This window comes from Mirounga leonina, unplaced genomic scaffold, assembly GCF_011800145.1.
Source record: "Mirounga leonina isolate KUSES-001 unplaced genomic scaffold, KU_Mleo_1.0 Mir_173, whole genome shotgun sequence".
Classification (NCBI taxonomy): Eukaryota; Metazoa; Chordata; class Mammalia; order Carnivora; family Phocidae; genus Mirounga; species Mirounga leonina.
The window spans coordinates 33051671-33079569 of NW_023270447.1; the positions used below are offsets into that span (position 1 = coordinate 33051671).

At 39.0% G+C, this 27899-nt stretch overlaps 1 protein-coding gene and 1 long non-coding RNA gene across 7 annotated transcripts in view; both read left to right on the plus strand.

Annotated features, from left to right (window-relative positions):
• CRYZ (crystallin zeta) overlaps positions 1–27899 on the plus strand; it is an 80609-nt gene that overhangs the window by 3088 nt on the left and 49622 nt on the right. For 3 of the 6 annotated variants that reach the window (XR_004681639.1, XM_035018263.1, XM_035018264.1), the window contains exons 2-8: positions 1304–1420; positions 2831–2983; positions 5918–6081; positions 10957–11008; positions 14892–15041; positions 19120–19221; positions 19322–19417. Coding sequence is in view for 5 of the 6 variants with exons in the window: in XM_035018263.1 (XP_034874154.1) it covers positions 1310–1420; positions 2831–2983; positions 5918–6081; positions 10957–11008; positions 14892–15041; positions 19120–19221; positions 19322–19417 (828 nt within the window). In the remaining variant the exon portion in view is untranslated. Of the gene's footprint in view, positions 1–1303; positions 1421–2830; positions 2984–5917; positions 6082–10956; positions 11009–14891; positions 15042–19119; positions 19222–19321; positions 19418–19844; positions 20676–27899 lie in introns of those variants that run through there. The other 3 variants (XM_035018261.1, XM_035018262.1, XM_035018265.1) reach the window with 2 other exon arrangements.
• On the plus strand, positions 23703–24788 carry LOC118019267. The gene is made up of 2 exons (XR_004681640.1): positions 23703–23929; positions 24023–24788. It is a non-coding gene; the product is annotated as an uncharacterized LOC118019267 (long non-coding RNA).

Consider the following 27899-nt stretch of genomic DNA (forward strand, 5'->3'; position numbering starts at 1 on the left):
AGTGGGAGCCCAGTTTTCCGATGAAGAAGCTCAACAAAGGTGACTGCCTTGCCCAAGGCCATTTGGCTAGTAAATTGATAGAGCCGGAATTCATACTGAAAGCGGTCAGGTTCCAAAACCTGTACTCTTTCCGTAACACCATGCTGGCAACAAAAAGGGAAAAGAAAGCTGTGTTCTTATTTCCAGAATGAAAAACTCTGAGCTGGGCAACCTTGGTTTTGTTGTTGTTGTGTTGTTTCTGTTTTACTGTCTTTACACTTTCACTTTCTCGTCTAAGAAATACCCAGCCTGAGTGAAGAGCTAGATCGAAATTCAGTAGTGAGACTGTTGGCAGGTATGGGGTGAGCTGCCTTTTCCCAGTCCTCACACCACACAGGTGTCACCCTCAGGGACTGCCCAGCTGCTCTACAGTGACCTTAGGTTTATGTCTTCTGCCTGCTTCTGCCCCCTTGTATTTGAGGACAGAAAGGTTAACTGTAAATGACCCTTGTAATTTATAAAAGATTACATACAAAGCAGTGTTTTTAGTTTTTAATGTTTCCCTCCTTTGTTAAAATGAATGAACTTCATAAAGCTAAGTGTTCACCATTGATAAATCTCAAAAACTTAATGTTGAGAAGAAAAAGCAAGTTGCAGAATTAAGTACGGTATGATCCAATCTAAATAAAGTTCGAGAACATGCAACACATGGCACATATTGTTGAATGAAGTAGTGATATGACATCATGCATGGGAATGATGAGCTCTGAGTTTATGGTAATAATCACCTCTTAAAAGTGCGGGCCAGAAATGGGCTTGGGGATGGGTACAGAAGGCTTCAGTTATATCTATAATGTTCTAGGTTTTTAAGATGTTAAGATTTATTAAAGCAGGTGGCAGGTAAATGTGTTCATTATATTCTTTATGTTTCTCTCTATATTTGAAGTATTTCGTAATCTAATAGGTCTATTTCTCTAATGTTAATAAAACTTAACAAATTTCTAAGATGTGGCAGCACAAACTTGCACAAAAAGAAACCTAAGATACTGTATCATGCTATGTCTAGCCAGATGTTTTTGTTTGCATGTTTGATTCCCTTGTGGAAGGCACTGAATCCCTACAGGAAGTAATACCAAGTATTTTGCTTTGTAGCTGAAGGAGTTGTAAGATGAAAGGCCCTTAAACATGAAATGAGATCTGTGTAAGCTCATGATTTAAATTGTTGTTTGAAAAATTGTTTGATCTGCCTCCTCCAGGGGAAAAAACATAGTGATATAGCCTAGATACCATATGACAGAACATTATTTTTTTCCTTGGTGTCTAGATCACCATGGCGACTGGACAGAAGTTGATGAGAGCGATTCGAGTTTTTGAATTTGGTGGACCAGAAGTGCTGAAACTCCAGTCGGATATTGCAGTACCAATTCCAAAAGACCATCAGGTGGAAATAATTACATAAAAACAGACAGTAATTACACTGAGTGTGAGTCTCCAGCACATCAGGTTAATGTTCAAAAGAAGCAGACTCACAATAATTCGTAGAGACATTGAATTAGGACAAAGTTTATACTGATGATACATGTGAGCTCTGACAAAGAGAGTATAGTTATAACAGTGAGGTAGATCTATAAAAAAGAAAAATATCTTGCTATAAGAACATTTTTGAGGTTGAGGATCATCTGTGCAGTGCCATAATTGAATTTTTCTGCATGGAGTCATAAGTAGTTTTGAACAAGTTATTCTGTTACACACTTTCATGATTTCTATTTTGTGCACAGTAGGAAAATGGTTTTCTTCTGCATACATGCCCTTCTATATGTGATTTAAGAGAATTTAAATGAAGAGTTTAATCATTTCTGGTGACTTTAACGATATACTTTCTCATTAAAAATTATGTATCTTTATTACCACACCTTCCATGACTCCCAAGTCTCATTTTCTTAACGAACCTTGAACCTCCTGAGAGTTTTTACAATTTGGCCATAACCTAACTTTAGAGATTCATTTCTTATTGTTCCTTTTCAATAGACTGTGCTGTAACAAGCAGCATTATCTGGTTTCCCCAAGAGGCCCTTTTATTCCTTCTCATACTATTCCTTCTACCTGAGATACCCTTTTCTCCCATTCTGAAAGAATATCTACTCTCCTTTTACGGCCTAGCTCAAATACCACTTTCTTTGTAAGGCCTTCTCTTACTCCTACAGCAGAAGTAATCATTATATATTAAGTAAGGTAAAATTAGCTTCTGTGGTAGATGTAACCTCAAAATCTCAGTGGTTCAACAATAGAAAATTACTTCTCATTCACTAAATTCCAGAATTCTAAAACATCGGTGGGTAACTCTCAAAGAGTGAATTTGTGGACCTAGCCTTCTTCCATCATGTGGCTCTGCCACCTTCAACACCTCTGTCTTCTGGGGTCACTTCTTTAAAAGGGTGGAGGCACAGTGTGGATTGCCTAGAACATCTTTAATGGCCCTGACAGTGACTCTGATCACTGTTGTTCACATTCTGTTGGCTAAAACTCAATCATAGGGCACCAAGAAATAATATTCTTCCTATGTACCCAGGAGGAGGAAGAATTAGATTTGATGAGCCCATAGAGGTTTGTGCCACACATCCTCTCAAGTACTTCCACTACTATTTTCCCAAAATGTCCTTAATATAGCACATAATAAGCCTTTCTGTCTTATCTTTTTTATGTATATGTTGGTTTGCAAAACTAATGTGAGTCCGTTGAAGGTGAGGTTTTCCCCTCCATTTTTATAATTCCCACAATCAGTGGAGTCCTAGCATAACGCTGAATGAATGCCTAAATGTTCCGTGTGAACGAAAATACGTTGTCATTGCAGGTTCTGATCAAAGTCCACGCATGTGGTGTAAATCCAGTGGAAACGTATATTCGTTCTGGTACTTACAGCAGGAAACCACTCTTACCCTATACTCCTGGGTCAGATGTGGCTGGCGTAATAGAAGCCGTTGGAGATAATGTATCCACTTTCAAGGTATTACATTTTAAATTATTTCCATTTTGGCTTAATATTTTTTTTCAAATTTTTTAACATGGCTTTTAAAATGTGTTGTTATTTAAGTCTTTAAAAGGCCCCGTTACAGATTAAGGAGTGCACTTGCTGTGATGAGCACTGGGTGTTGTATGGAAGTGTTGAATCACTAGATTGTACACCTGAAACTAATATTACACTGTCTGTTAACGAACTGGAATTTAAATAAAAACTTAAAAAAAATGAAAGGCCCCATTACACAATTTCTGCCACTTGGGGGACTCCTCTATTCAAAAAAGAGATTGCCTTTTATCTGGAGGTCTTCCTTGTTTCCATTGTTGGGGACAAGTGCTGGGTAAATTCGTTATCTTCACATCCTCACAGAATTCAACTGTGATCCTTTTGATGTAGCAGAAATATGTAAGGACAGAAAATAGGCAAGGAAATTATACTATTTCCTAACTCTCAGTAATACACAAACCAACATAATGTTTGATTCCTTTTATAAATTTAGTTTCATAAGATAAAGGGAAGGCCAATTCTTTTGAATAATAAGTAAAAGATGAAAAAAATGCCAGGTCAACTATACATTTTTAGAGCTCTGCCTCAGATCAAGGTGACTGAGTCAATAAAAATGTTACGATAGGGGCTTTTGTTATTTATATGCCAAAAGGAATCTAAAACATGGATAGTATATTCATGTTTTAGCATCTTTCCTCATAATTCCTTGACCTGCTCCACTTTGGCAGCACATTTACCAAAATTGGACTGAGACAGAGAAGGTTAACGTGGCCTCTGCACAGGAAGACCATCCGATTCCTACAGCGTTGCTCTCCTCAGCCTGTGGCGGTCTGGCTTCTGCCCCCATAGCTCCACGGAAACATTCTTGCTAATGTCACTAATGGCCTCTCCATTGCTGGAGTTAATGGGCCCTTTTATGTCATTATCTCTCTTGACTTCTTGGTGACATTTGACACTCTCAGACGCTTTTTCTTAAAAAAAAAATTTTTTTTTCTTCAGCCTCTATGACATCATTTTTCCTGTCCTCTTCCCCACTTCCTCCTAGGCATTGTTTTTCAAGCTGCTTTTTCTCGGGATGCTCCTCAAATTTCAGTGTTGCCCAGTGTTCTCAGTCCTCTTTACACTTTGGCATTCTGTGCCTTCTTCACGATGACCCCACGGTTGCCAGGATCACATGTGACATCTTAGAATTTTCCACCAAGCTGTGGACCTGTGCTGTCTAATAAGGTGCATACCCCATGCTCTTCCTTCTCTGTCTTTGCTCATATTGGTTCTTCTGCTTGGCAGAATGAAACTGAAACTTACAAACATAGGTGCGGGGGCTTTTACCCTCCAGCTTTAGTTCCTTTTCATTTTATCTCTGAAACTATTACCTTCCATATATTAGACTACTTACTCATTGGGCACAAATGCTAGCGATTTCTCAGCATTTATTCCTGCCACTGTTCCTTTGTTTACTTTGTTCCCTTCACTCATAATGACTGTTGTCAGTTCTAGTTTTCAAAATCTTGTCCAATTCCTCAAGGCCTACCTTAAATATTGGCTTCTCAGTGAAGCTATTTTTGATTCCTTCAACTTAGAAATAATTCCTTTCTTTTCCTGGTTACTTATCTTTGATGGTTCATCATGTTTTCTTGCATTGTAGTTATTCCTATCCTTTCCTTTTCTCTCTTCTTAGGGTTTAGGATGCTTTCAATGGGGGAAGTTGTTTTGTTATTAATATCCATCACAGAACTCAAAGTCCTGCTTTCCATAATGAATTCTTAGAACATGTTTGAATTATATTGCAATCTGTGCAACATCTTTTTAAGCTATTAAAGCAGGATTAATCTTAACACAGTCATATTTGACCATTTGCACGTGGCACTGTTAAGCAGGGATGAGTCTGACTGCTGGATGGATGCCTTTTGAGTCTTTTTTGTTTCTATCCCACAACATAGTGCTATTACTTTTTTAGATCTTTTGGGGGGGGGCAATTGAATAATCCTGAAAGTTCTTGCCTTAATATTTTGCTTATTCCAAGGAATATTTAATTTTTTTCCAGAAAGAAGAGTTCGGGCAGGTGTTTGTAGTAGACAGTCTGATTTCCCTGGCATGCAGGTCACATTGGGCAGGCTCTAAGTCTTGCATCGTGCCTTACCTCACTCTCGGTTATGCGTCTGCTTTTCAATAGCAAGGACCCAGCAGAGTTTCCTGAGAGTTTACTGTGTTTCTGATGCTGTAACAAGTGAAGAAGCCTGTCCCAGCTCATCTTGCTGTCAGGATTCAGCCATAGTTTCCTGCTCTTGGTGTATGCATAAAAAATGAGGGAAAGAATGCAGGGGTGAAGAAACCCAGGGGACGGATTTAGAACACGTATTTGGTGTGTGGAAGAAACCTTACATTTTATTTGTTTCTTCTTCCTAGTATTTCGGAGAAAAAAATAGTTGTATTAACTGTCATTTACTAACTGCTTAATCTGAGCAAATTATTGAACTTCTTTGTCCCTCAATTTCCTCATTTGTATAGTGGAATTAATCTAAAGTGGTGATAAGAAAAGTACTTACCTCATAGGCTCTTGAGAAGATCAAATTAGACAATACTCATTAGACTCCTAATACAGTGTCTTGCACGGTAAGCTCTCTCGATAAAGGCGATAAAGGTTAGTTGTCTTCTCATTATACCATTCTGGAGGTTCTCTTTCCTTGGCTTTCCTTTTTTTTTTCCTATTTTCCTTAAGTTTTCTTCTTCTTGGTTTCTATTAATAAAACCTTTAAAAATGTTCAATATGCTGAAGATAGTTTTATGAGACCCTAAGATGTAGAAAACAATACATAAATACTTATTTGTTGTTATAAAAATTGCATTGTAAAGAATTATACCCATTGACATCATTTTTAATCCCTGGTGCATTTATCGATTTATTGCTTTCCCTAGAAAGGTGACAGAGTTTTCACTACCAGCACCATCTCTGGGGGCTATGCCGAGTATGCCCTCGCAGCAGATCACAGTGTTTACACACTGCCAGAAAAACTGGACTTTCAGCAAGGAGCTGCCATCGGCATTCCATATTTTACTGCTTTTCGAGCTCTGCTCCACAGGTAACGACACACACGGTCGGTCATAGAGCCGGTATCACCTGCCTTCCTATGACGCATCCATATCTCTCCTATGCTGTTACTATTTAGTTACCATTAAGCATTTATGGAGTGGAAACTGTGCTAATTTGGAAGATTATTTTAATCACTGGGGATACAAAGAAGAGCAAAATGCTGTCTTTGTCTTTAAGATGCTGACAGTCTAGTAAGAGAGACAGACATAAGAGTTATAATATTTTTTTTTCCCCCAGGGCTCCTTTTTTTTTTTAAGATTGTATTTATTTATTTGAGAGAGAATGAGAGACAGAGAGCACAAGAGGGAAGAGGGTCAGAGGGAGAAGCAGACCCCCTGCTGAGCAGGGAGCCCGACGCGGGACTCGATTCCGGGACTCCAGGATCATGACCTGAGCCGAAGGCAGTCGCTTAACCAACTGAGCCACCCAGGCGCCCAAGAGTTATAATATTGATGTATAATGTGGAAAGTACAGTGGTGTAGATGTGCATAGGGATTTATGGGATCATAAGGGATCTAACAGTGGTGATGAGATAGGGCTTCCTGCCAAGATGTAAGGCTTGGATTATTTTAAAGTCATGGTTCAAAAAATCTTGTTACCCAGCCCTAGAAACTAATTGCTGCAATTTAAAAATACCATGTAGGGCCCTACCCTAGACCCACTGGTCAGTCTCCATGGCTGGGATCTGACAATTTTTATATATATATACATACATATATATATACACACACACACACACATATATATATATATATATATATAATTTTTTTTTTTAAAGAGTTGATTTTTAAGTAATCTCTGTAGCCAGCATGGGGCTTGAACTCACAACCCCAAGATCAAGAGTCACATGCTCCACCAACTGAGCCAGCCAGGCGCCCCTCTGAAAATATGTACTTTAATCAGGGAGTTATCTTGGGGAAGGATAGCTGGGAGGGGAGAGGAAATTCTAGACAATGGGAATAGCCTGGTGTCGGAGGGGGGAGAATCATGATATTTAAGGAGAGCTATAGCAATTTGGTTTTGTTGGATAAAAGATTACAAGGCAAAGAGTGGCATAGAATTAGGTTGGAATATAGTAATCTTTTAATAAATATTAGCTGTCACATGAAATAGGTAGGTTTCAGATTGTAAAAAGCAAGATGATAGAGCTCGCACACTGTTCCGTAAGGGGTTGGGGGTCATGAAATGTTCAATTCAGGAGAGTGATACTGTTATATGAGTGTTTTATTAAGATCACCTATCAGTATGTGAAGGATGGATTTGATGACAGGAGTGGAGAAGGAGATGGGTGGGTCTTATACGAGTATCCTTTAGGCAAAATACCTAAGGGCCAGAGCAAAAGCCATGGTAGAAAAGGTGGAAGGGAAAGGACAACTATTAGAGGGTAAAATCAGGTGTGTTTGGTGACTGTTTGCATGTGGAGAATGAGAGAGAAGATGAACTTAAGGATACTTCTAGCTCTTTAGGTTGGTAAATGTTTAACTATGACAAAGAAAAGAAGGAAAAAGTTTCAAAGGGAAGCTTGGTCCAGTTTTGGAGTTGAAACCAAGATAGGCATCATGATGGAAAAGACCAGCAACCTGTTGTGTGAAAGAATCTGAAGCCTGAAGGGTAAAGATGTCAACATGGGGTTATCAGCCTGTGGGTGGGAGTTGACAAGATGAAAGTGACTGAAAGCCTTCAGGGAGTGAAGAACAGTGGAGTGAGAATAGAAAGTTAGAGAAAATCAGCATGGAGGAGTATAGTCAGAGGTAGGGGACAGAGTCCTAAGAGACCAAAGGGAGCGTTTGCCAAAGCCAAGGTCATGGTGTCTGTTAAACACCTGTTAAGTTCATGGTCCTTGAAGACAGAAAGACTTGTTACTGGACTGTCATCTCCTACTACTAGCCATATGACCGTGGTCCAGTTACTTCCCTGTCTCAGCTGTAGTTTAGTGGTTTGAAAAACATGAATATTAATAGCACCTCCTTCCTAGGGGTGTGGTGAGAATTCAGTGAAGTCATACCTGTGAATCTCAGTGCAGACCCTGGCACAGAGTAAGTACTCCGTCGTCGGTGTTGGTGGTGTTAGGGGCAGTGGTTGATGTTGCTACTAAGAAGGGAAGCTAGCTGTCAAATGCAGCAGTGAGGTGTGTTTGGGAAAAAAAAGAAGTTAGGATTAGCAATTAGGAGGTGATTGGTGACTTGAGTCCAGGTCACTTTCCCAGTAGAGCGGTGGGACAGAAGCTTGATTGGGCTGAGGAAGGAGGTGGAATTGGGTTCCTTGAATGGAGATAAGGAGGAGGAAGTAGAAGAGTACTCGGGAGTTTGTGGGGACAAAAGGTTGGACGGGAGCTGCATATGTTTATAGCTGAGGAAAGATCTAGCAGAGGGAGCGTCGGAAGGTTTGGAAGAGAGGGTGGAGCGGCAGATGGTGGGATGGAAAGAAGTAGGACGGGTGGAGAGATTGGCCTCAGATATTAAAGGACATCTCGTCTGCTAAGCCCAGAAGAGGTAAAGATGGTATAACTATGGAAAAATGTGTGGGTAGGGAGGTGGAGTGTTGAAGGAACGTATATGAGATTGCCTCACTTTTCATAATTAAATGGGCGGCAAAGTAATCTTTTGAGAATCAGAACGGAAGTGGCACCAAAATGCATGGTCACGTGATCTTTTTTTTTTTTTTAATAGTACTTCGCCCTTTGGGTAGATTATCACGGAAGTTGGATTTTAACATTAATCCAGGGCTGGAATGTTAGGGACAGAATGGAGTAGCATGAAGGAAATGAGAGCCCAGGAGAGAAAGAGAGAGGAGCCGGGGTGACCTGCTATGGGGTCCCGGCTGGCTAGTTCAGGAAATGGGGCAGGAGCAACAAGTAGGCAGAAATTGAGCAATCCAGAGATGGTAATCTCTGGGAAGTTGGAGAAAAGATTTTGAGAGAATATGGGCTTGCAGAATTAGGATAGGAGATTACTGTCATAACACTGGTTATTAGGGTCTGATATTTCTCTAGTAGAGTGTTCAGGGGTGGTTACCAGGTTCCGCCTTGGGAGAGAGTGGCTAAAGGGGAGAATTCAGGAATTCTTGTGATTCAAGATTTTCTTCCCAGAGAATGTTGAAATCTCTTAGATTAGGGCCGGTTTTGGCGTGGAAGAGAAAGCCAGGTACTAATGTGCCAGGTACTAATCTTCAGTGACTGGGAGGAAGTCTGGAACAACAGCATGGAAGGCCAGGCCAAGGCTCGAGCCCCTGCCATGAGCCCCCAGGGGAGCTGACTATATTAGTCAGGGTTGTCTAGAGGAACAGAACATCAGAATGTATATGTACATATGTACGTATTACATACATACATACATACATATACAGAGAGAGAGATTGATTTGTGGAGGCTTGGTGAGTTTAAAGTCTGATAGGGTAAACTGGCAGGCTGGAGACCCAGGAAAGAGTTGCAGTTTGAGTTCAAAGGCAGTCTACTGGCAAAATCACTTCTTGTTCCAGAAGTCAGTTTTTGTTCTTTTAAGGCCTTCAGCTGATTGGATGAGGCCCTCCACAGAGACATCCAGAATAATGTTTAACCAAATTCTGGCCCCATGGCCCAGCCAAGCTGACACATAAAATTAACCATCACAATGACTCTGTGCAAGGGTAGAAGGATCATAACAGTGGGGTCCAAGAGAGGGTTAGCTTGCTTTTTCACCTCCCACCCCAGGCCCAGTGGTTTAGGAGAATGTGCTCTTAGTGTTTGAGGGGTTGTCTGTAAGATTCTTAAAAGAACCATTTCTGGGAAAAGTATTTCATATGCCATAGTATGACATCAGTAATCCTATTCCCTTACATTCATATTTTACTTTTTAAAATCTCAAAGTGTTTGGTAATAGTTTATCATTTAGACTCTCCATTTAACTCACTGCCCTCAGTCCCCTTACCTCTAAACAAGAGTATTGGAAGAAGTTTCGTTTACTGCTCGTGATTGCTATTTGTCAGCTCTTGGCACGCAGCCTTGAGCATGACTCTGGGTCACTGTGTTCTTACTCCCAGATTGAACATAATATCTGTACAGTGTGGCCACCCCCAGTATTTTAGGAAGTAAGAGATCCTCCCTGAGAGTCCGATCTGGATCACAGAACAGCTGCTGGATTGGGACATTAGCACTTGTCCATCTGGAATAATAAAGCATCTCCTGTCTGTCTTGCTGCCTGTGCCTTATTTTCGGTATAATGGAAAAGTAGAAAGAATATGTCATCTTACCGGAGGATCTAGACATTTTTTGGTGTGACATGGAAACCTCTGTGACAGGATTGATCGTATTTCTTACCCTCGTAGCGCTGCTGACTCAGCATTGCTCTCTGAAATGTGGGCTTAGAGGCTGTACGACCTGATGTTCAAAGGCATAGAGAAGGAAAATGTTTTCTTAAATCATCTAACTTCTGCGTTTTCTTGGGCATTACCCTGGGTCACAGAACCGAGACTGGGCTATCATAAGCCTGTTTTGGAACACTTTCTGTAGGAATGAACGAGAGACTCCTGTTCCTCTAGGTTCAGCTCTTTCACTTCACGTGCCTCCAAAGACGGTAGCCTCCCAGAAGGAAGGTAGCACCCTGATGTGCTACCAGCATCCAGCACCGTGCCTGGCACATAATAGGTTCCCATTAAACATTTGTTGAACGAACAAATGAATTTCATGTTTTCTTTCGTCTATGGCCCTGTAGAACCCTCATTTGATCCTGTGAAGCTTGGAGAGTATTTTGGGCTGTAGAGCAGAATGAGTTTCCTGTTTGGGGACGCGTTAGCTGAACTGAGGGTAGAATTTCCTTAAGAAGAATGACAAACACCTGAGCTTCATTACCTTCAACGTGAGGTGATGAACCCTTGTCTTGTTTTGCAGTGCCCGTGTGAAAGCTGGAGAAAGTGTGCTGGTTCATGGGGCTAGCGGAGGAGTAAGTATTTCTTTATTTTTAAGTTTATGTTTAAAGGAGCTTATGTGTGTGGGTTTCACATTATATTTCTTTTCAGTCATTTTTAAAAGTCATGTTAATAAATATGGTCAATACTTGTAGTCAGTACATATATTCCTTTTTGTAGTAAAGCTTCTTTAAATGCTGTCTTCTGAAGGTGATTCCTTGTCATTAGTTTAGCATTTCTTGGTTAATACATTCAGCAGATCACCCTATTAAAAATATCTGTATTAGGTTTTCCACCTGTGTCAGGTGCAGACCAAAATAAACTGGCTTTGTTTTTGCCTTCAAGTAGCATATGTTGTAAGAGTATTTATTTGGAATTTTAAACAGGTTTTTAAAGTTAATATTAATTCCATATTCCCTTAGCTAAGGAAACTAAGGCTCATTAAAGCTTTACCTGTGTTGCCCCAGACAGCACTGCAAAGCCACATTGTGAATTCTCAGACTCTTCTATCTCCCTTCCACTGCTTGCCTGCTGCGCTTTGAGGACATTCATGGAATGCATGGTGTACAGCTGTGTCCTTAACGCCACAACCCATGGCTTAAATGCTAATGGAGAGGGGGGAGGGACTGAGAACTTTAAAATAAGCCCTTCAGTGAAATAACCCAACACAGGGCTGTCAGAAGCTTCTTCAAGAAACCGGCTGTCAATCTGCCTCTGAGGAGCTTAGAGGAAAAGTTAGAGCTCTGAGGTTGGAATTTAACAAGAAATCCACATGACCTCTATCCTGCATGTAGAGGCTTTAGAAATTTTGGAGATGAGATTTCATGTTTTTTAAAATACAGGGCCTGGGGCTAGATGGCTCACCTTGAGGAAGCTGGTTAACCCTTTCAGAGCACTGTGTATTCCGCAGAGTAGTTGAAAGGAGTAGCCTGTCAAATGGCACATTGTTCTGGAATAATGAGTGGCATCCTAAAAATGTGAATTTACCTCTAAAGGTGGCCAGGGACTACAGAGCGTTCAACCCATTGTGTTTCTGTTACCTTAAATAGATGAAGCACAAGATTCCACACTTAGCCTCCTGTCTACCTCAAATAGATCAATTCTGAAGGATTTCACAGATCAGAGTATTTACTAAAAAGACTAAGATTGTCTTTTGGGGGCTTGAGAAAATATGACAGATATGCCTTGTCAAAAATTCCCATTGCTTAGCTTCACCAAAGAGGCTATTTTGGGTTAAATAAATTTAACCCAAAATAACTAAAGGATCTGTCAAACTTCCATTTATTTAAATTGCTTTGGCTTTCACAGAGCTAACCTGGTGCTCTGTATAAAAGGGAGAGGTTTCAGTAGGAAGGGCAGAGAAGAATTTAAAGAAAATCTCTTTTTATTCCCTTTACCCTCTTGTAAAAAGCCCAGTCACTTCACCATGATTTTTTTAATTTTTTTTTTTTTAAGGCAAAATCCACACTGTTCTCTGAGCTGGCTGAGTTTGTTAAATCCTTGGCTGGCAGGGATAGGCTGGTGGCCTGGTGTGAGAAGCGCTTCTGATCCTCCCTGCCCTACTAGAGGGAAATAGTACTGGGTTTTGTCTTGCTTCTGTTTGTACTTTCTGTCCTCATTTAGTTCAAATTCCTCTGGGATTATGTTGTGTATTTAAAATGGTGTGGAATTTATGAACACAGCTGTTATCCAGATATGTTGGTGGGGAGTGCCCGATTTTAATGTCAGCAAAGTAAAGAACAATAATTGACACATAATGGTATATAATCTATTGAAGTACTGTTCCTGGTATAATTGTTGACAAGAAGGGCATAAACAGTACCTTCAGAATAGCTATTAAATGCCTCTTTAGAGCAGAAGGAGATATATTTGCATTAAATCTTTAGTTTACATGTAGTTTTATTAGAGGCCTTTTTTTTTTTAAAGTAGCAAAAATCAATAGTGCTAACTCCATAGTATTTTGTGGAATTGAATGTCTCTCTGACTCATGAGACCGTGAGTCCTGGGCGTTTGTTTGTTTTGGTTAAATCAAACAAATCCCTGCCAAAACCCAACTGAGTTGAGGCTCATCACTCCCATATGCCATACAATCTTTAAAGTCTATTTCAGACCTGGGAGTCTGTGATTCTGTTACAGTTTTAATCAGTTTCTATCATCATTTTTCATTTTAATTCTTTTCAATCCATAATGATTTTACCTTCCTCTAAATCATTGGTTATCAATGGGGGTGGTTTAGCATCATCCTTCCTCCCCCTTGAACATTTGGGGCAGTGTCTGGGGACATTATTGGTTGTCACTGGGTGGAGGAGTTCTGGTGTCTAGTAGATAAATACCAGACATGCTGCTAAACATCCTTCAAAGCACAGGATAGCCCCCCGCAACATAGAATTGTCCAGCCCCAAATGTCAGTAGTGCTAAGTTTGAGAAGCCCTGCTCTAAATGTATGTGACACTTACCTGTAACCAAACATAGATTTCCTAGTATTGCAATTTAAATAACTGCTTTTATCTATATTCCTTATATGCTTTTATTTCTCCTTTACCCTAAGTACATTTATTTAGTGATCTAGTGATTTCATGCAATCTGTGGCTTTATTTTCTTACTTTTTTTTTTAAAGGTTTTATTTATTTATTTGACGGAGATAGCGAGAGCAGGAACACAAGCAGGGGGAGTGGGAGAGGGAGAAGCAGGCTTCTCGCCGAGCAGGGAGCCTGATGCAGGGCTCGATCCCAGGACCCTGGGATCATGACCTGAGCCGAAGGCAGACATTTAATGACTGAGCCACCCAGGTGCCCCCAATTCATGGCTTTAAATACCAACTATAAAGTGATGAATCTCAGATTTATATTTCCAACTCTGGATGCTCCCAAGTCCATATGTGTATTTAGCTAATTACTGCACATCCTCAGTTAAGTGAGCAAATACAGCTCAGCTTTTTCAAAGTGAATTCCTGCAAGGCCCTGCATGCCCCTCTGCCCGCATCTTGCACTATCTCCCATGTACCCTGCTGTCAAGCCACGTTAACCCTCTTTCAGTCCTTTGAATGCCCCAAGCTCATTCCCATGTCACCAGGTGAGTCACAACCATTCTGCCTACAGCATTCTCCACCAGGCTTTCCAGATATTCACACGGCTCATCCCTCACTTCACTCAGGTCTTTCTTGGTGACCTCACTAGTCCCTCTCCCTATCTCCAATAGGCTAGGTTTTTTTTCATAGCACTTTTTCTTTTCTGAATGTACTTTATTCATTCATTTATTTGTTTGTGTGTTTATTATTTTCCCCCTTTCTCAGAATATAAGTTTCTTACATGAAGTACCATGCCTAGCACATAGTAAACACTCAATAAATGGTCATCATATGGATGAATGGATTAATTTGCTCATATACCTATCTCTTCCACTTAAATGATGTCACATTTGTCATTTAGCATTTTATATGTACTGTTAAAGTATGAAGTCAGTGAACAAGTTTTGAATATCTTTAAACCCCGTACCTTCTGCACAAAGTAGATGCTAATAGTAAGCATTTTGATACCGTGGTTAAAAGCTCAAGCTCTACAGACTGAATTGGCCCAGCTCTGTGATTTGGCCGTGTTCCCATCTCTGTGACCTGGGCAAGTTACTTATATTTTATAAGCTTCAGTTTTCTCATCTATTGAATATGGACAATAATAATATCTACCTCCTAGGCTTATTGTGAGGCTAAAATAAAGCAATGGGTTGAAAGTCTTTTGAGTGGTACCTGACACATTATAAATGCTCAATAAAAGTTAGCTATTGTTGTTCTTATTTCTTCATTTAGACTCGAAATTCCTTAAGGATAGGGTAGGACCTAGAAGAACCTTATTACATATATTTAATAAATATTTGCAGGGATGCAAAGAATCTAAAACTAGGCATTTATATTTTGTTTTTCAGGTTGGACTAGCAGCATGCCAAATTGCCAGAGCTTATGGCTTAAAGGTTTTGGGCACAGCTGGTACTGAAGAAGGACAAAACATTGTTTTGCAAAATGGAGCCCATGAAGTGTTCAATCACAGAGAACTCAATTATATTGATAAAATTAAGGTAAAATTATTCTACAGTTTTATAAAAGTAAATTTTATTTCTTGGGAGACTTCCCTTTTTTGTAAGTTCTTTTTTCTTATCAACCACTCTCTTAAAATTGTTTGCTTCTTTTTTTATGCCTATGTGTTTTACAGTTTTAATAAATTAAAAAGCAGAGATGTCTAATTTTCAAATCTTTACTCTCATCTGTCTTGTTTATGTTTATCAAATAAAACCTAGCCTTTCCAGAGTCTTATAGCTATAAAAATTGCTACTCTTTAATGTAGTCACATTTTAAGTAAAGTCATAGCTTTGTATTTAGAGCCCTGAGTTCTTTTTTTTTTTTAACATTTATTTAGTTTTGTTTTTTGGGGTTTTTTTAATCATTTAAATTCAGTTAACATATAGTGTATTATTGGTTTCAGAGGTACAGGTCTTTGATTCATCAGTCTTATATAATACCCAGTGCTCATTACATCACATGCCCTCCTTAATGTCCCTCACCTGGTTATCCCATCCCTCTACCCCTCTCCCCTCCAGCAACCCTCAGTTTTTTTCCTATGATTAAGAGTCTCTTATGGTTTGTCTCCCTCTCTGATTTCGTCTTCTTTTATTTTTTCCTCTCTTTCCCAATGATCCTCTGCCTTGTTTCTTAAGTTCCACATATGAGTGAGATCATATGATAATTGTCTTTCTCTGACTGACTTACTTTGCTTAGCATAATACCCTCTAGTTCTATCCACGTCGTTGCAAATGGCAAGATTTCGTTTTTGATCGCTGAGTAATATTCCATTATATATTATATATATATATAATATATACATCACATCTTTATCCTTTCATCTATTGATGGATTTATTATTTATTTTAGAGATAGAGAGAGCGAGTATGGCAGGAGGAGTGGGAGGTGTAGAGGGAGAGGGACAGAGAAACTCAAGCACACTCCATGCTGAGTGTGGAGCAGGACATGGACCTCTATCTCATGACCCTGAGATCATAACCTGAGCTGAAACCAAGAGTCAGACACTTAAATGACTGCACCATCCAGGCACCCTCCTTTTACTTTTTTTGATATTTGTAGATATTGTGAAATGATCACCACAGTAAATCTCACCATCCATCACCATACATAGTCACAAAATTTTTTTCTTCTGATAAGAACTTTTAAGATCTACTGTTAGCAGCTTTTAGATCTGTGATACAGTATTTTTTTTTTTTTAAAGATTTTATTTATTTATTTGACAGAGAGAGACACAGTGAGAGAGGGAACACAAGCAGGGGGAGTGGGAGAGGGAGAAGCAGGCTCCCCGCAGAGCAGGGAGCCCGATGCAGGACTCGATCCCAGGACCCTGGGATCATGACCTGAGCTGAAGGCAGTCGCTTAACCAACTGAGCCACCCAGGCGCCCTGTGATACAGTATTAACAGTTGTGTTGGCCATGCTGTACTTTACATCCCTGTGACTTATTTTTTTTTTTTTATAACTGGAAGTTTGTACCTTTTGACCTCATTCACCCATTACACCCACTTCCAGCCCTCTGCCTCTGGCAACCACGGGGTTTTCTTAATATAATTTCTGTTGGTGTAATTTTTTAGTGAAAAGTGAGGTATCTACAGATTACAAACTGGATCCGTCTAGCCTAGGGAAAAAAGTTTATTTTTAATTGGATGCCGTGGAGGAATAATCATTACCTCATCCAGAGCAGTGAAGTAGGTTTTAGTTAGTTGTTGCATATATTCCATTGTTAGAGCAGAATTCAAGCAGATTCTGAAGTTCTCTGTACTATAGTAGAAATTTACTAAATAGTGATTACTTTGCTAAACCTCAAATTACTTGCTTATGTTGAGAAAGACTTAGAATTTTCCAGGTACTGATTACTATGTAACCTCAGTCATTAACAAATTGAGGAAAGTATGAGTGAGAGTTTATTTATTAGCACTAAATCATATTGCCAAAAAACTGAGTAAAAGTACTCCTTTGTATATGTCTAAGAAACCTAAAATTAATTGAATAGTCACTCCTGCTCCCATCATCCAAGAGTATTTACAAAGATGAAAAATGGCCAGTTAATTTAAGAATATGTTTTTGTTTTGCAGAAATCTGACTTTAAGACCCTGAGGTCTTGTGGCTTCTTTCTCTTCCACTAGCTCCTTCTGCTTAAGTCTCTCTCATTCTCCAAATCATTCCCCTAACCTTTTATCAAACCCTCCACCCCCTCTACGACCACACTTCTTGAAAAAGCAGTGAGTACTTACTCCTTTTACTTCCTTACCTCCCAGCACCTTCCACTGCATTTTGCTTGTCAGAGGTCACCGGTGAGCTCCTAATTATCCCTCTGCTGCTTTTGGCTTAGCCTTCATACTGTGTGATTTTTTGGCAGCAGCTGACCCTGATCACATCTCCTGGCAGCTGGTTCTCTTCTTACTTCCCTGACTTCATTTTCAGTCCCCTTCCTCCTCGTATTACTTAGGTGTTGCTGTTCCTTAGCCTTTCCCCTTGGTCTCGTATCTTCCCTGGTGCTAGACCTTCCCCCTGATCAATCTCATCTACAACCATGGCTTCAGTTTGTGCCCACATCCTGCTGATTTCCAGCACTGTCTCTGGCCTGCGTTCCCTTCCTTCGTGCCATCAGCCTGCTGGACGTGGCCACTCATCTGCTCACCCAAGACAGACCCACGTTTCATTTTTAATTCCTATCTTTTAATTACTGTTCTCCTTCCTGCCCGTCAGGTCTGCCACCTCCCTCTGTCAGTTTCTATTCTGACATGCCTTTCAAATATGTCTCCCTTTGTTCTCGTCTCTGCTGTGACTTAGTTTAGTCCTCATCTTCTCCAGCTTTGTCTGTTATTTATAACTGACCTAATATCCCCTTCTGTCTTCACATTTTCCAGACTTACTTGGTTCTCCTTTAAAAAAAAAAAAATCTCCAGGAATAACTAAAGTGGAAGCTCCATGAGAATAGGAATTTTTGTCTTTCTTGGTCCCTGCTGCACCTTCAGTATCTAAAACAGGGTCTGGCACAAAAATTAGCACCTGCCTCCCAAAAGTCTAGCTCCTTTAACATGGCATTCAATACGTGTTCCTAGTCCATACTGGTATAGTTGACAGTCGCCTCTCTACCTCTTCCCCGCCCCCCGCCTTCCCAAACACGTGCCCCAGCTCCTCTGGGCTACTTTCTAATCCCGACTCGGACTCTCAGTCCATAGCTCTTCTATTTTCTCTTTCTCCCGCCTCAGGTGCAGCTTCTGCTGGCTCCTCTTCCTTCCATTTGCTTAAAGAGCTCCTACTCATTCCTCAGGGCCCAGGTTCTCATCTCTGTTGAACTTTCTCTGATCATTACAGGTGATCAGAGTTATAGCTTTGTTTTTCTCTATAACCTATAGTTTATTTCCACTAACGCAGCACTTAGCCCATCCCATCACAGCTATGATTGCGGTAGGTTTCCATCTTTCTCCCTAGCTTTGTTTTGAGTTCTCTGTGTCCATCTTTGAATTCCCAGTACTTAACAAATGCCTGACACAGGTATTCATTTTTTTTGTTAAATAAAATGAATATAAGGTGTATATGTATAACTTATTTAAGAGAAGAGCCAGTTTTGGATATTGCAAACCAACATTTCTGAAAACCCAAAAGAAAAGTAGTATGCCAAGCTGATTGTAAACCACTTGGGACAAAATTGAATGCATACACAAAAAAATTGGGCAACCCCAAACAGCCAATGATTTCCTTCTTTTGTTTTTTGTTTTTTTAACAAAAGTGTAAGCCGATTTGGGATTTGTTGTTTGCTTCTCTGTGAAAATACATTTGAAGACAGAAAATTTTCAACTGAGGAAAAAGTATTTTATAGTCAAGTTGAGTCGAAGCACTTGAAATTTACTTAGTATAAATCTTTATCACTTTAAATGTTGTGACTGGTACCTTGGAATTATATCAACACTATATAATTAGATCATTTAAAATTTGTATATTAGTCTTAAAAATGTAGCATTTTATAGTCTTTTGAAACATTTCTGTAATATATGGGGCTGTGATAACTGTTTTACAGTTGTTTTTTTTTACTTGTTTTCTTATCTTACTCTGCATTTTTTTTATTACATAGAAATCTGTTGGTGAAAAAGGAATTGATGTGATCATTGAAATGTTAGCTAATGTAAATCTTAGTAATGATTTGAATCTTCTGTCATATGGAGGACGAGTAATAGTAAGTATTTTGGTTTCTTCTTACCACTTTGAAGCTTTACCATAATTTAATACTATTTTGCAGTAATCTTTAACTATAGACAAGTTGTTTTTCATACTAGGTTGTTGGCAGCAGAGGTCCTATTGAAATAAACCCACGGGACACCATGGCAAAGGAATCTAGTATAATTGGAGTTGCTCTCTATTCATCAACTAAGGTACGAAAACAAGTGACTCTGATTTTGATAACTTAAACATCAATATAGTTTGCCTAGTCAGGCAGACTGAAAATTCCAGTAGATGTTAAACTTTGCTATCTGACTGAATGGGTATGTTGAGGATTAGTCACTACAAGATAACTAGGGGGGCGATGTAATTTATTTTCCAAGGGAAGACACTTTTGAGAGAGAAAGGAGATACTATTAGTAATTGCTTCAGGACAGTAGGTTTTTTGTAAACCGACACTGCCTCAGACAAATTGGACTTAAGGTTACTCTATAGAAAACTCCTTTTTCGTAGTTCTGGACAAGTGACAAAAGCCACATATGTGTAAGGAACTGTTTATGTTCTGACTCGTGATCTGAAAATTTTTCTGAAAATTAAGTGACGTGTTCTTCTACAAAAAGATCTTTTTCTTTCACTTAGGAGGAATTTAGGCAATTTGCAGCTGCCCTTCAAGCTGGAATGGAAATTGGTTGGTTGAGACCTGTAATAGGTTCTCAGTATTCACTGGAGAAAGTGGCCCAGGCTCACGAAAATATCATCCATAACAGGGGGGCTAGGGGGAAAATGATTCTTCTTTTAGAATGATTAATTCTTTCATGTATTTCCTATGCAGTTAGAGGTTTCCTGTCCCAGTTTTACTTACACTACCTTTGCTCTAATCAGCATTCATTTGATTCAGTGAGTTTCTTATATTAAAAAACAAGATTTGTCTTTAGAGATGTGGGCATTGGAGTACAATTTATTTTATAGCTCACAGTATTCTTTATGCCTCCCACCTACCTCTAATCAAGGAGTCATCATAGTAGGAAATAGAATGTCAGTAGTCATTTGGCATTGGGTGAGTTACAGAAATTCCTGGTATTTGATCATTAATTCCATACCTTTGACTAAAACAAGCTAATTCAAAATAAGGCTGTGTGATTTCCAAGCCTACTTGTCCTTGTAAAGGTTCTTTAGTATCTGATTAGCTCAGAACTGTATTGGACTCTGAAGATTTTCTGGACTAAATAAGACCCTTTTTCTAAGCTAATCTCATCTGGATCTACAAGTCTCTTGCAAGGGCAAGATAAACAATGTCCAGAGAAATTTGTTTTTTAACAAATAGTTTTCCACTATTTCCCCAATATTAGAACATCCACTGTGTTGATGGTTGATTACTCATTATCCATATATTCTTTTTTTTTAATTGTACATTTAGTGCCACCTTTTTTTTAAATTTTATTTTATTATGTTATGTTAGTCACCATACATTACATCATTAGTTTTTGATGTAGTGTTCCATGATTCACTGTTTGCGTATAACACCCAGTGCTCCATTCAGTACGTGCCCTCTTTAATACCCATCACCTGGCTAACCCATTCCCTCACCCCCCTCCCCTCTAGAACCCTCAGTTTGTTTCTCAGAGTCCATAGTCTCTCATGGTTCATCTCGCCCTCTGATTTCCCCACTTTCGTTATCCGTATATTCTGTGAAGAGAGCAGCCTTATTTTTGGTATAATATGATAGGTAGTACATAGATACTTCCTGATGATTTTCAAAATAGATTTAGAATTATCTGTGTGATGGGAGTCCTATGTTCTTATTTAAATTACTAAACAAATTTGACACATTAAGAGTGATCTGCTTTTGTCTTTATTACATGATAACCTGCAGTAAATTCTGTAGAAAAATAAAACCTGTGTTTATCTATTTGGTCTTTATATAGTACTTGCCTTACATCTCTTTTATGTAGTTTCTAATGGTTAATTTCTAACAGTGTTCTGTGCTGGAAGTCCTTATCGAAACTAAATAAAGGGATGATTACTTAGAAATCTTGCCATCAGTGTCATGTGCAAGGAAATGAAGTTTGATTATTTTTGTTCTTGTTTTTCTTCGTACGAGCATAACCTCCTAATATATGTACAAACACACACCTACATACACACATGTGTATATAAAGAGATTTAAGGAATTTTCTCATAGTTATGGGGGCTGATAAGCCAAATCAATAGGGTGGGCCAGTAGGGTTTCTATATTGCAGAATTCTTTCTCTGGGAAACTTCAGTTTTCATTCTGAAGGCTTTCAACCCATTGGGTGAGGCCCACCTTCATTATTGAGGATAATCTACCTGAAGTCACCAGGTGACTCTTTGTAAACACATAAACAAAACATGGTGATATTATGTTGACACATAAAATCAGTCATCACAAGAAGGTGACATAGGGACACAGATGAGGGGCACTTAATATAGCTTGGGATTTCCAATTACACATTTAATATTTTTGATGCATTTGTTAGCTGCTTCCATCCAGAGTAGCTTTGGCCATGGGAAGTACAAAATAACATACATACTTCTAAAAAGGGGGGGATAACATTTTATAATGTCCTTAGCTTAGCTTTACTGAGGCAAGAAATTCTATATGTGCCAAGGGGTTCCACAATTCACAGTGTAAAGAGCATTTTTCTGTGCAAGATAACGCTCAAGAATAGCAAAACCTATCGGGTATCTTTGACCTGGCTCTCTCTGCCTCCTCAACTACATCTCACAGACAGGAAGACACCTCAGCTCAAACCTTAATTCTTTTTCCAACACTACCATTAGCATAGTGATTTTTTAAAAAGTACAACATTTGAAAATTGTCATAGGATAATTTTACTAATCCATAGGGCTTTAGGAATAGCTCATATTTTGGGAACTTCCTACATCCAAGAAAAGAGCCCAGAAATGTTATATCATAAAAAGGAATCTAGATTCACTTTGGTCTAGAGTCAGACTGCTAGGTGTTGATGGGGACAACCTTAAGAGTGAGTCTAAATCCCAAACCCACCGCCTGATACAAATGCTTGTCAAATGTGTTAAACGTGCCAGAGGTTGGCAATCCCTGGTTACCCTTTCCCAGCTTCATGCAAAAATACCCTCAAAGATTGTAACAGTACTACAAACTAAAAATCCACTGGGAATTTATATTAACTCCAGTGCCCATCATTTGATTCATGGATCCAAATTAGCTGGAGAGAAGTTAAGAAAAAGCCCCAACTCAGTCACTAACTCAGGACACAGGAGCTACACCACCTTGAAAATCAAATCCTTGTTGCCCAGCCATCATCTGAGCTAGCTAGAATTGAGATCTCTGCCCACACCTGCAGTATTCCTCAGCCCCTTTCTTTCACCTGCATGATAGAAACTACAGATTTCATTTTTGGTACAACTGTGGATTGAGGAGTGAGGGGCACTTTGCACCCCTGGATATATAGTCACCACAAAGAAGTCTTGCAAATGGATGGGGGGTGGAGGATCCCTAGATTGTAGCAAATGCTGAGAGTGTATAACACTTGTTCAAAGAACATTTGTCTGACTGTAGCAATTATCTACGCAGAGTATCTAAGAATTGGAGCAGAAGATGCTCCTGCCTTAGTCCAGCAGGCACTGGAATTGACACAGGTACTTAGGAGGCCACCTCATTCAAGATATAGATCTAAAAGGAACTAAACTGCCCTGTGAACAGGGAGGAGGCCCAAGGGCATGTGGAAATCTTCTCGCAGGGTTGTTAAAAGCATGGGTTATGGAGGCAGAAGGCCTGGGTTTAAATCCTGGCTCTCCTACTGACCAGCTGTAGAGTGCTGGGCAAATCACCTAGTCATCCAGAGTTTCAGTTTCCTCACACATTACATGGTAGTGATATCTACCTCAGCGATTGTAGGAAGTAAGCAAGTTAAAGTCTGAAGTGCTTAGTGCTCTGGCTTGCACAAAGAAGTGTTTAAATAATTACTTTCATTTTTATTAGCCATAAAGAAGGAATAGATTGAGATAAAGAGAAGGAATGAAAAGGTGCATCCTGAAATATGAAAAAAAAAATAAAAGGAAACTCCAAAAGTAAATTCCCATAAGAGGAACTAATCAGCGTAATTGACACTACTGAAAACTTCATAGGTCATATGGGTAAATTTGATCACTCAAAAAAAAAAAAAGATGAGAAAAAATTAAGATATAGCAAACAAAAGAAAGAAAAATACGATTTTTGAATTTTGTGTGTGCCAGCCCAAAGAAAACAGAAAAATGAAAGAAGTGATAATTAAAGAAAACTTTCCTGGGCGCCTGGGTGGCTCAGTCGTTGGGCGGCTGTCTTCAGCTCGGGTCATGATCCCAGGGTCCTGGGATCGAGTCCCACATCGGGCTCCCTGCTCCAAGAGAAGCCTGCTCTCCCTCTCCCACTCCTGCTGCTTGTGTTCCTACTCTCGCTGTCTCTGTCTCTGTCAGGTGAATAAATAAAATCTTAAAAAAAAAAAAAAAGAAAACTTTCCTGAACTAACCCAAAGAGCTAAGTTTATTTACTGACAGTTTTCATTAGGTCTATGCAAAATTAATGAAAACTGCTAGTAATAAGACATATCCTTTAAAATTTTTAAAAGTCACACATACAGATATTGGAAGGGAGCATACAGAAGAATCATTACTTGCAGTTATGTTATTCAAGACCTGGAGAATGTAAGAGAACAAATGGAAAGACTAATGAGTTTAGAAAGGTAGCCAATTGCATAATAAATATACAAAGATTAATATAAACCTGTTGATTGGTCAGAAAATATAATGGAAAGACAATCTATTCACAACAGAAGTACTACTAATACCAATTTAAAAAGCAGTGAAATATAAGTGACCCAACTTACAAGAAACGTACAGGACCCTTAAAAAGAGAACTGCGAAACTCCTGGGGGACAAAATGGAATACTCAAAAGATTTCTTGGTCAGGTTCATGTACAGATTTTTCCCTCATACTCTGGAAATTCAAAGTAATTCATACAAAAATCTCAATAGGACTTTTTAGAAACTTGAAAAAAAATGTTTCTAAAGCCTTTTTTGTGGAAAAAATGGGCAAGTAGCCAGACAATTCAGAAAGGGGAGGGGAAAAAAAGGTTGGAATGAGTCTCAGAAGATACAAAAATTTTTTTCCAAGGCAGAGTGACTAAAATATTAGTCCAAGATCAGTGGAACAAAAGAGAGTCTAGAAATGTTTCTCACTTTTGGGGTGATAAGGATGGCTTTTAAGTGGGGAAAAAAGTTATTTATTAAGAGATCTGGCTACCCATTTGGGAAAAAAAATAAAGCTAGAATCTTACTTCACATATAACATCAATAGACTTTGAGATGGTTCAAAATTTTAAATATAATAAAATTATATAAAACAAAAACATGGTAGAATATTTTTTTATAATCTTGAGAGGCGAACAGCCCCTTATGTCATTACTCAGAAGCTCAAACTATGAAAGAGCAAAATAGAAAAAGTAGAAAAAGATCTGTAGTAACAGATAAAGATTAATAATCTTAAAAAAAAAAAGAATTCTTCAAATTAATTAGTAAATGATGAACACCCCACAAGAGACATGGAAATGAGTGGATAATCCATGTAAGAAAAGATGCATACAGCCAGCAAACTTAGGGAAAGGGTTGTTCATGCTTATTAGTAATACAAGAAATGGGCACTCATGGACTATTGATAGAAGTACACACTTCCTGGGGCGCCTGGGTGGCTCAGTCGTTAAGCGTCTGCCTTCGGCTCAGGTCATGGTCCCGGGGTCCTGGGATCGAGCCCCGCATCGGGCTCCTTGCTCTGCGGGAAGCCTGCTCTCCCTCTCCCACTCCCCCTGCTTGTGTTCCTCCTCTCGCTGTATCTCTCTCTGTCAAATAAATAAAATCTTAAAAAAAAAAAAAAAGTATACACTTCCTTCTCTTCTGGAGAGCAGATAGACAATGTCTTTAAGTTTAAAATGTGGATTCCCCTTTGACCCATTAATTCCACTACAGAAATTTATCCTAATGAGATGGACATGTCTGTAGAGGCATATGTCAAGATTGCTTTCCCTGCAGCCTAGCTAATCATAGTAAAATATTTGGAAATAACCCAGATTTTCATCAAGTGATTAAAAAGCTGATATATTTGTACAGCACAATAGGATGTAGCTATTAGAATATCATGTAGATATATAGCTACTAACATGGGAAGATGTTCAGGGCACAGTATTAAGAATATTAAGTTTAAAAGGCAGATACAAAATATGTGTAATTCTACTTCTATTTCATTGTGTTTACCTATGTATTTCAAGAGATGCCTGTTAAATCAAGAGGTTTTGATTTAGTAGTAGAGTTATAAAGATTTCCCCCCCAACACTTTTAGTTTTTCAACATTTTCAAGTATTTTTTACAAAAGTTATTTCTAGGAAATCAGCAGCAAAATATTATTTAAAAGAAATGCTTCCTTCAAATAATAAATATTAATATCTAAAGAGTTTAATATCAAAAATCAAAATAAATGACTTACTAAGTTTCAGAGTATATATATATATATATATATATATCTTATCTTGAATCTTCTGTAATTGTATGTCTGCATATTCAGAACTAGTTTTTACCTGTGTTGGTAATTTATGATTTATTCTTACAACATGCTCTGTAAAAAATTATGGCAGTGTATGTATTCAATTTGTACTAAGTGGATCGTAATGATTTATTTACTTTATTCTTGCTTTTGAAATATTAAATTGTCCTCAGAAAATACTCCTTTGTTTTAAAGGGATAAAGTATTCTTCAGATGATGGGAACTATCTGATATTGGGAAAACTCTGTATGTACATTTCTAGTAATGAACTCCAAGATTTAACTTATGGTTAATAAAAAACCCAAGATGAACTTGGGCTTATCAGTTTGTCTTGGATGTTTATTTTGGTTGCAGCATCACATCTGAAATCCAATTGTAAGCATCACTTGTAATCAAAGCACTGTTAGTAGGTGTGACAAATGCATTTTAACAAAATTATACCCATGTTTTATTTGGTGAAATATTATTTTGCTTAGGAATTAACACTGTAATTCTGTTTCACAGTTTATCCATGTAATTTGGGTTTTTACATATCTTGCAGTTTCTTTTATCCTAAAGTAGGTTTGAGTTTATTAGCTGGTTTCACATAGTCTTGTTTATAGACTTATCACTATAGCTTCTAAGTGCTTCTCAGATTATGTTCCTTTTTTTTATGTCTATCAAACTACATTTCCACATAAACGAAAACTCTTAAGTTGCTAGAATTCTTCGCCTCTTTATCATCAGCCCGCTGGTTATCTAAATGAAGAGCACTGTTTTCCAGTTTTGTTCCACCCGGTGGTAGGCAATTTATCTGGAATTTTTATTTCACCATGAAGAAAACACTAAGCTATTTATACTTACACATTTATTTGCATCCTTTTGTCTTCATCTGCTATTTCATTGGAAGTGATGACCATCCTGCTTATTAAGCATTAATTTATCTTTTCCCTGGATCGCTTTGCTCTGGCCTCTTCATGAACTTTGCTCTATCAAGTATTCCCTGAATCCTGTAGCTTCATCATGTCCCTACACATAGAAACACCTCAAATTCTTTCCTATCCTGACTTCTAGAACAACATTGTCCTGATACCCCTGCCCCCTGCTTAGTTTCCTATGTAGACATCTCTTCTTCCACTCACCTTTTAAATGTTGGCATGCTTTACTTTTGGATTTTTTTCTCTATACATTACTCTTGACTGGTATCAGACCCCAGACATCAGTATATCCTTTGTACACTCAAACCTTTATCTCAGGCCTGTTCTAAGGCCCATGTAGGGACCATCCACTGGACAGTGCTTGGATATTGTTCCACAAACTTCTGAGAATCAGTATGTCCAGAATTGAATTCTTCCCTAGCTCCGTGAATGATGACAGCTTGCACCTGGCTACCCAAGTCCAGCAGCCATTTTCAGTTCTTCCCTCTCCCTTATCCCCAGTACTGCATCCTGTCGGCCACTGACTTGAATGGCATCTCATCTTTGTACCACAGAACCTGACTCAGTGTCCGTGCCTGGGTCTCAGCCCTCATTACTTCCGGCTTGGCTCTCCATCCTGGCATTCTCACTGGCTGCTCGCTCTTTATTCTTGCCCTACTTTGAATCCATTGGCCACACAGTACCAGAGTGATCTCTGTGAAATGTCTGATTAAAATCCCTTAATGTGTGGGATTAAGTTGAGGACAGAATGGTTTGCAGCTAGCAAACCCCAGGGGTGGGGGGCCTTTCCCACCAGGTGGGGGGCATATCTGCCAAGAGTAGGGAGCTCACAGCTAAGCCTTTAGGGCCTTGTGAGTCTCAAAGATATGACAGCAGCACATGGAATTTCCTCCCAGAGAAAAATCTTCCTTGACCACCCCTAATCAGAGTTCAGGCACCCTTCCTCTCTGCTCCTAGAATAAATCTGAACGCTTGCCACCCTGCCTAGGATATTAAATTCTTTTTAGAAGAAGATGGGTACACACACACACACACACACACACACCCCACACAAACATAGAAGCAAAAAAAAAGCACATCTTGCACCATTGCAATTTACTATTTATCTGCCTGCTTTCCTGACTAGAGTGGTGTATATTTCTTGAGTGAAGGGACTCTGTCTTTCATTTCCTAAACCCGTCTTCTGTGCCTCACTGGTGGAAG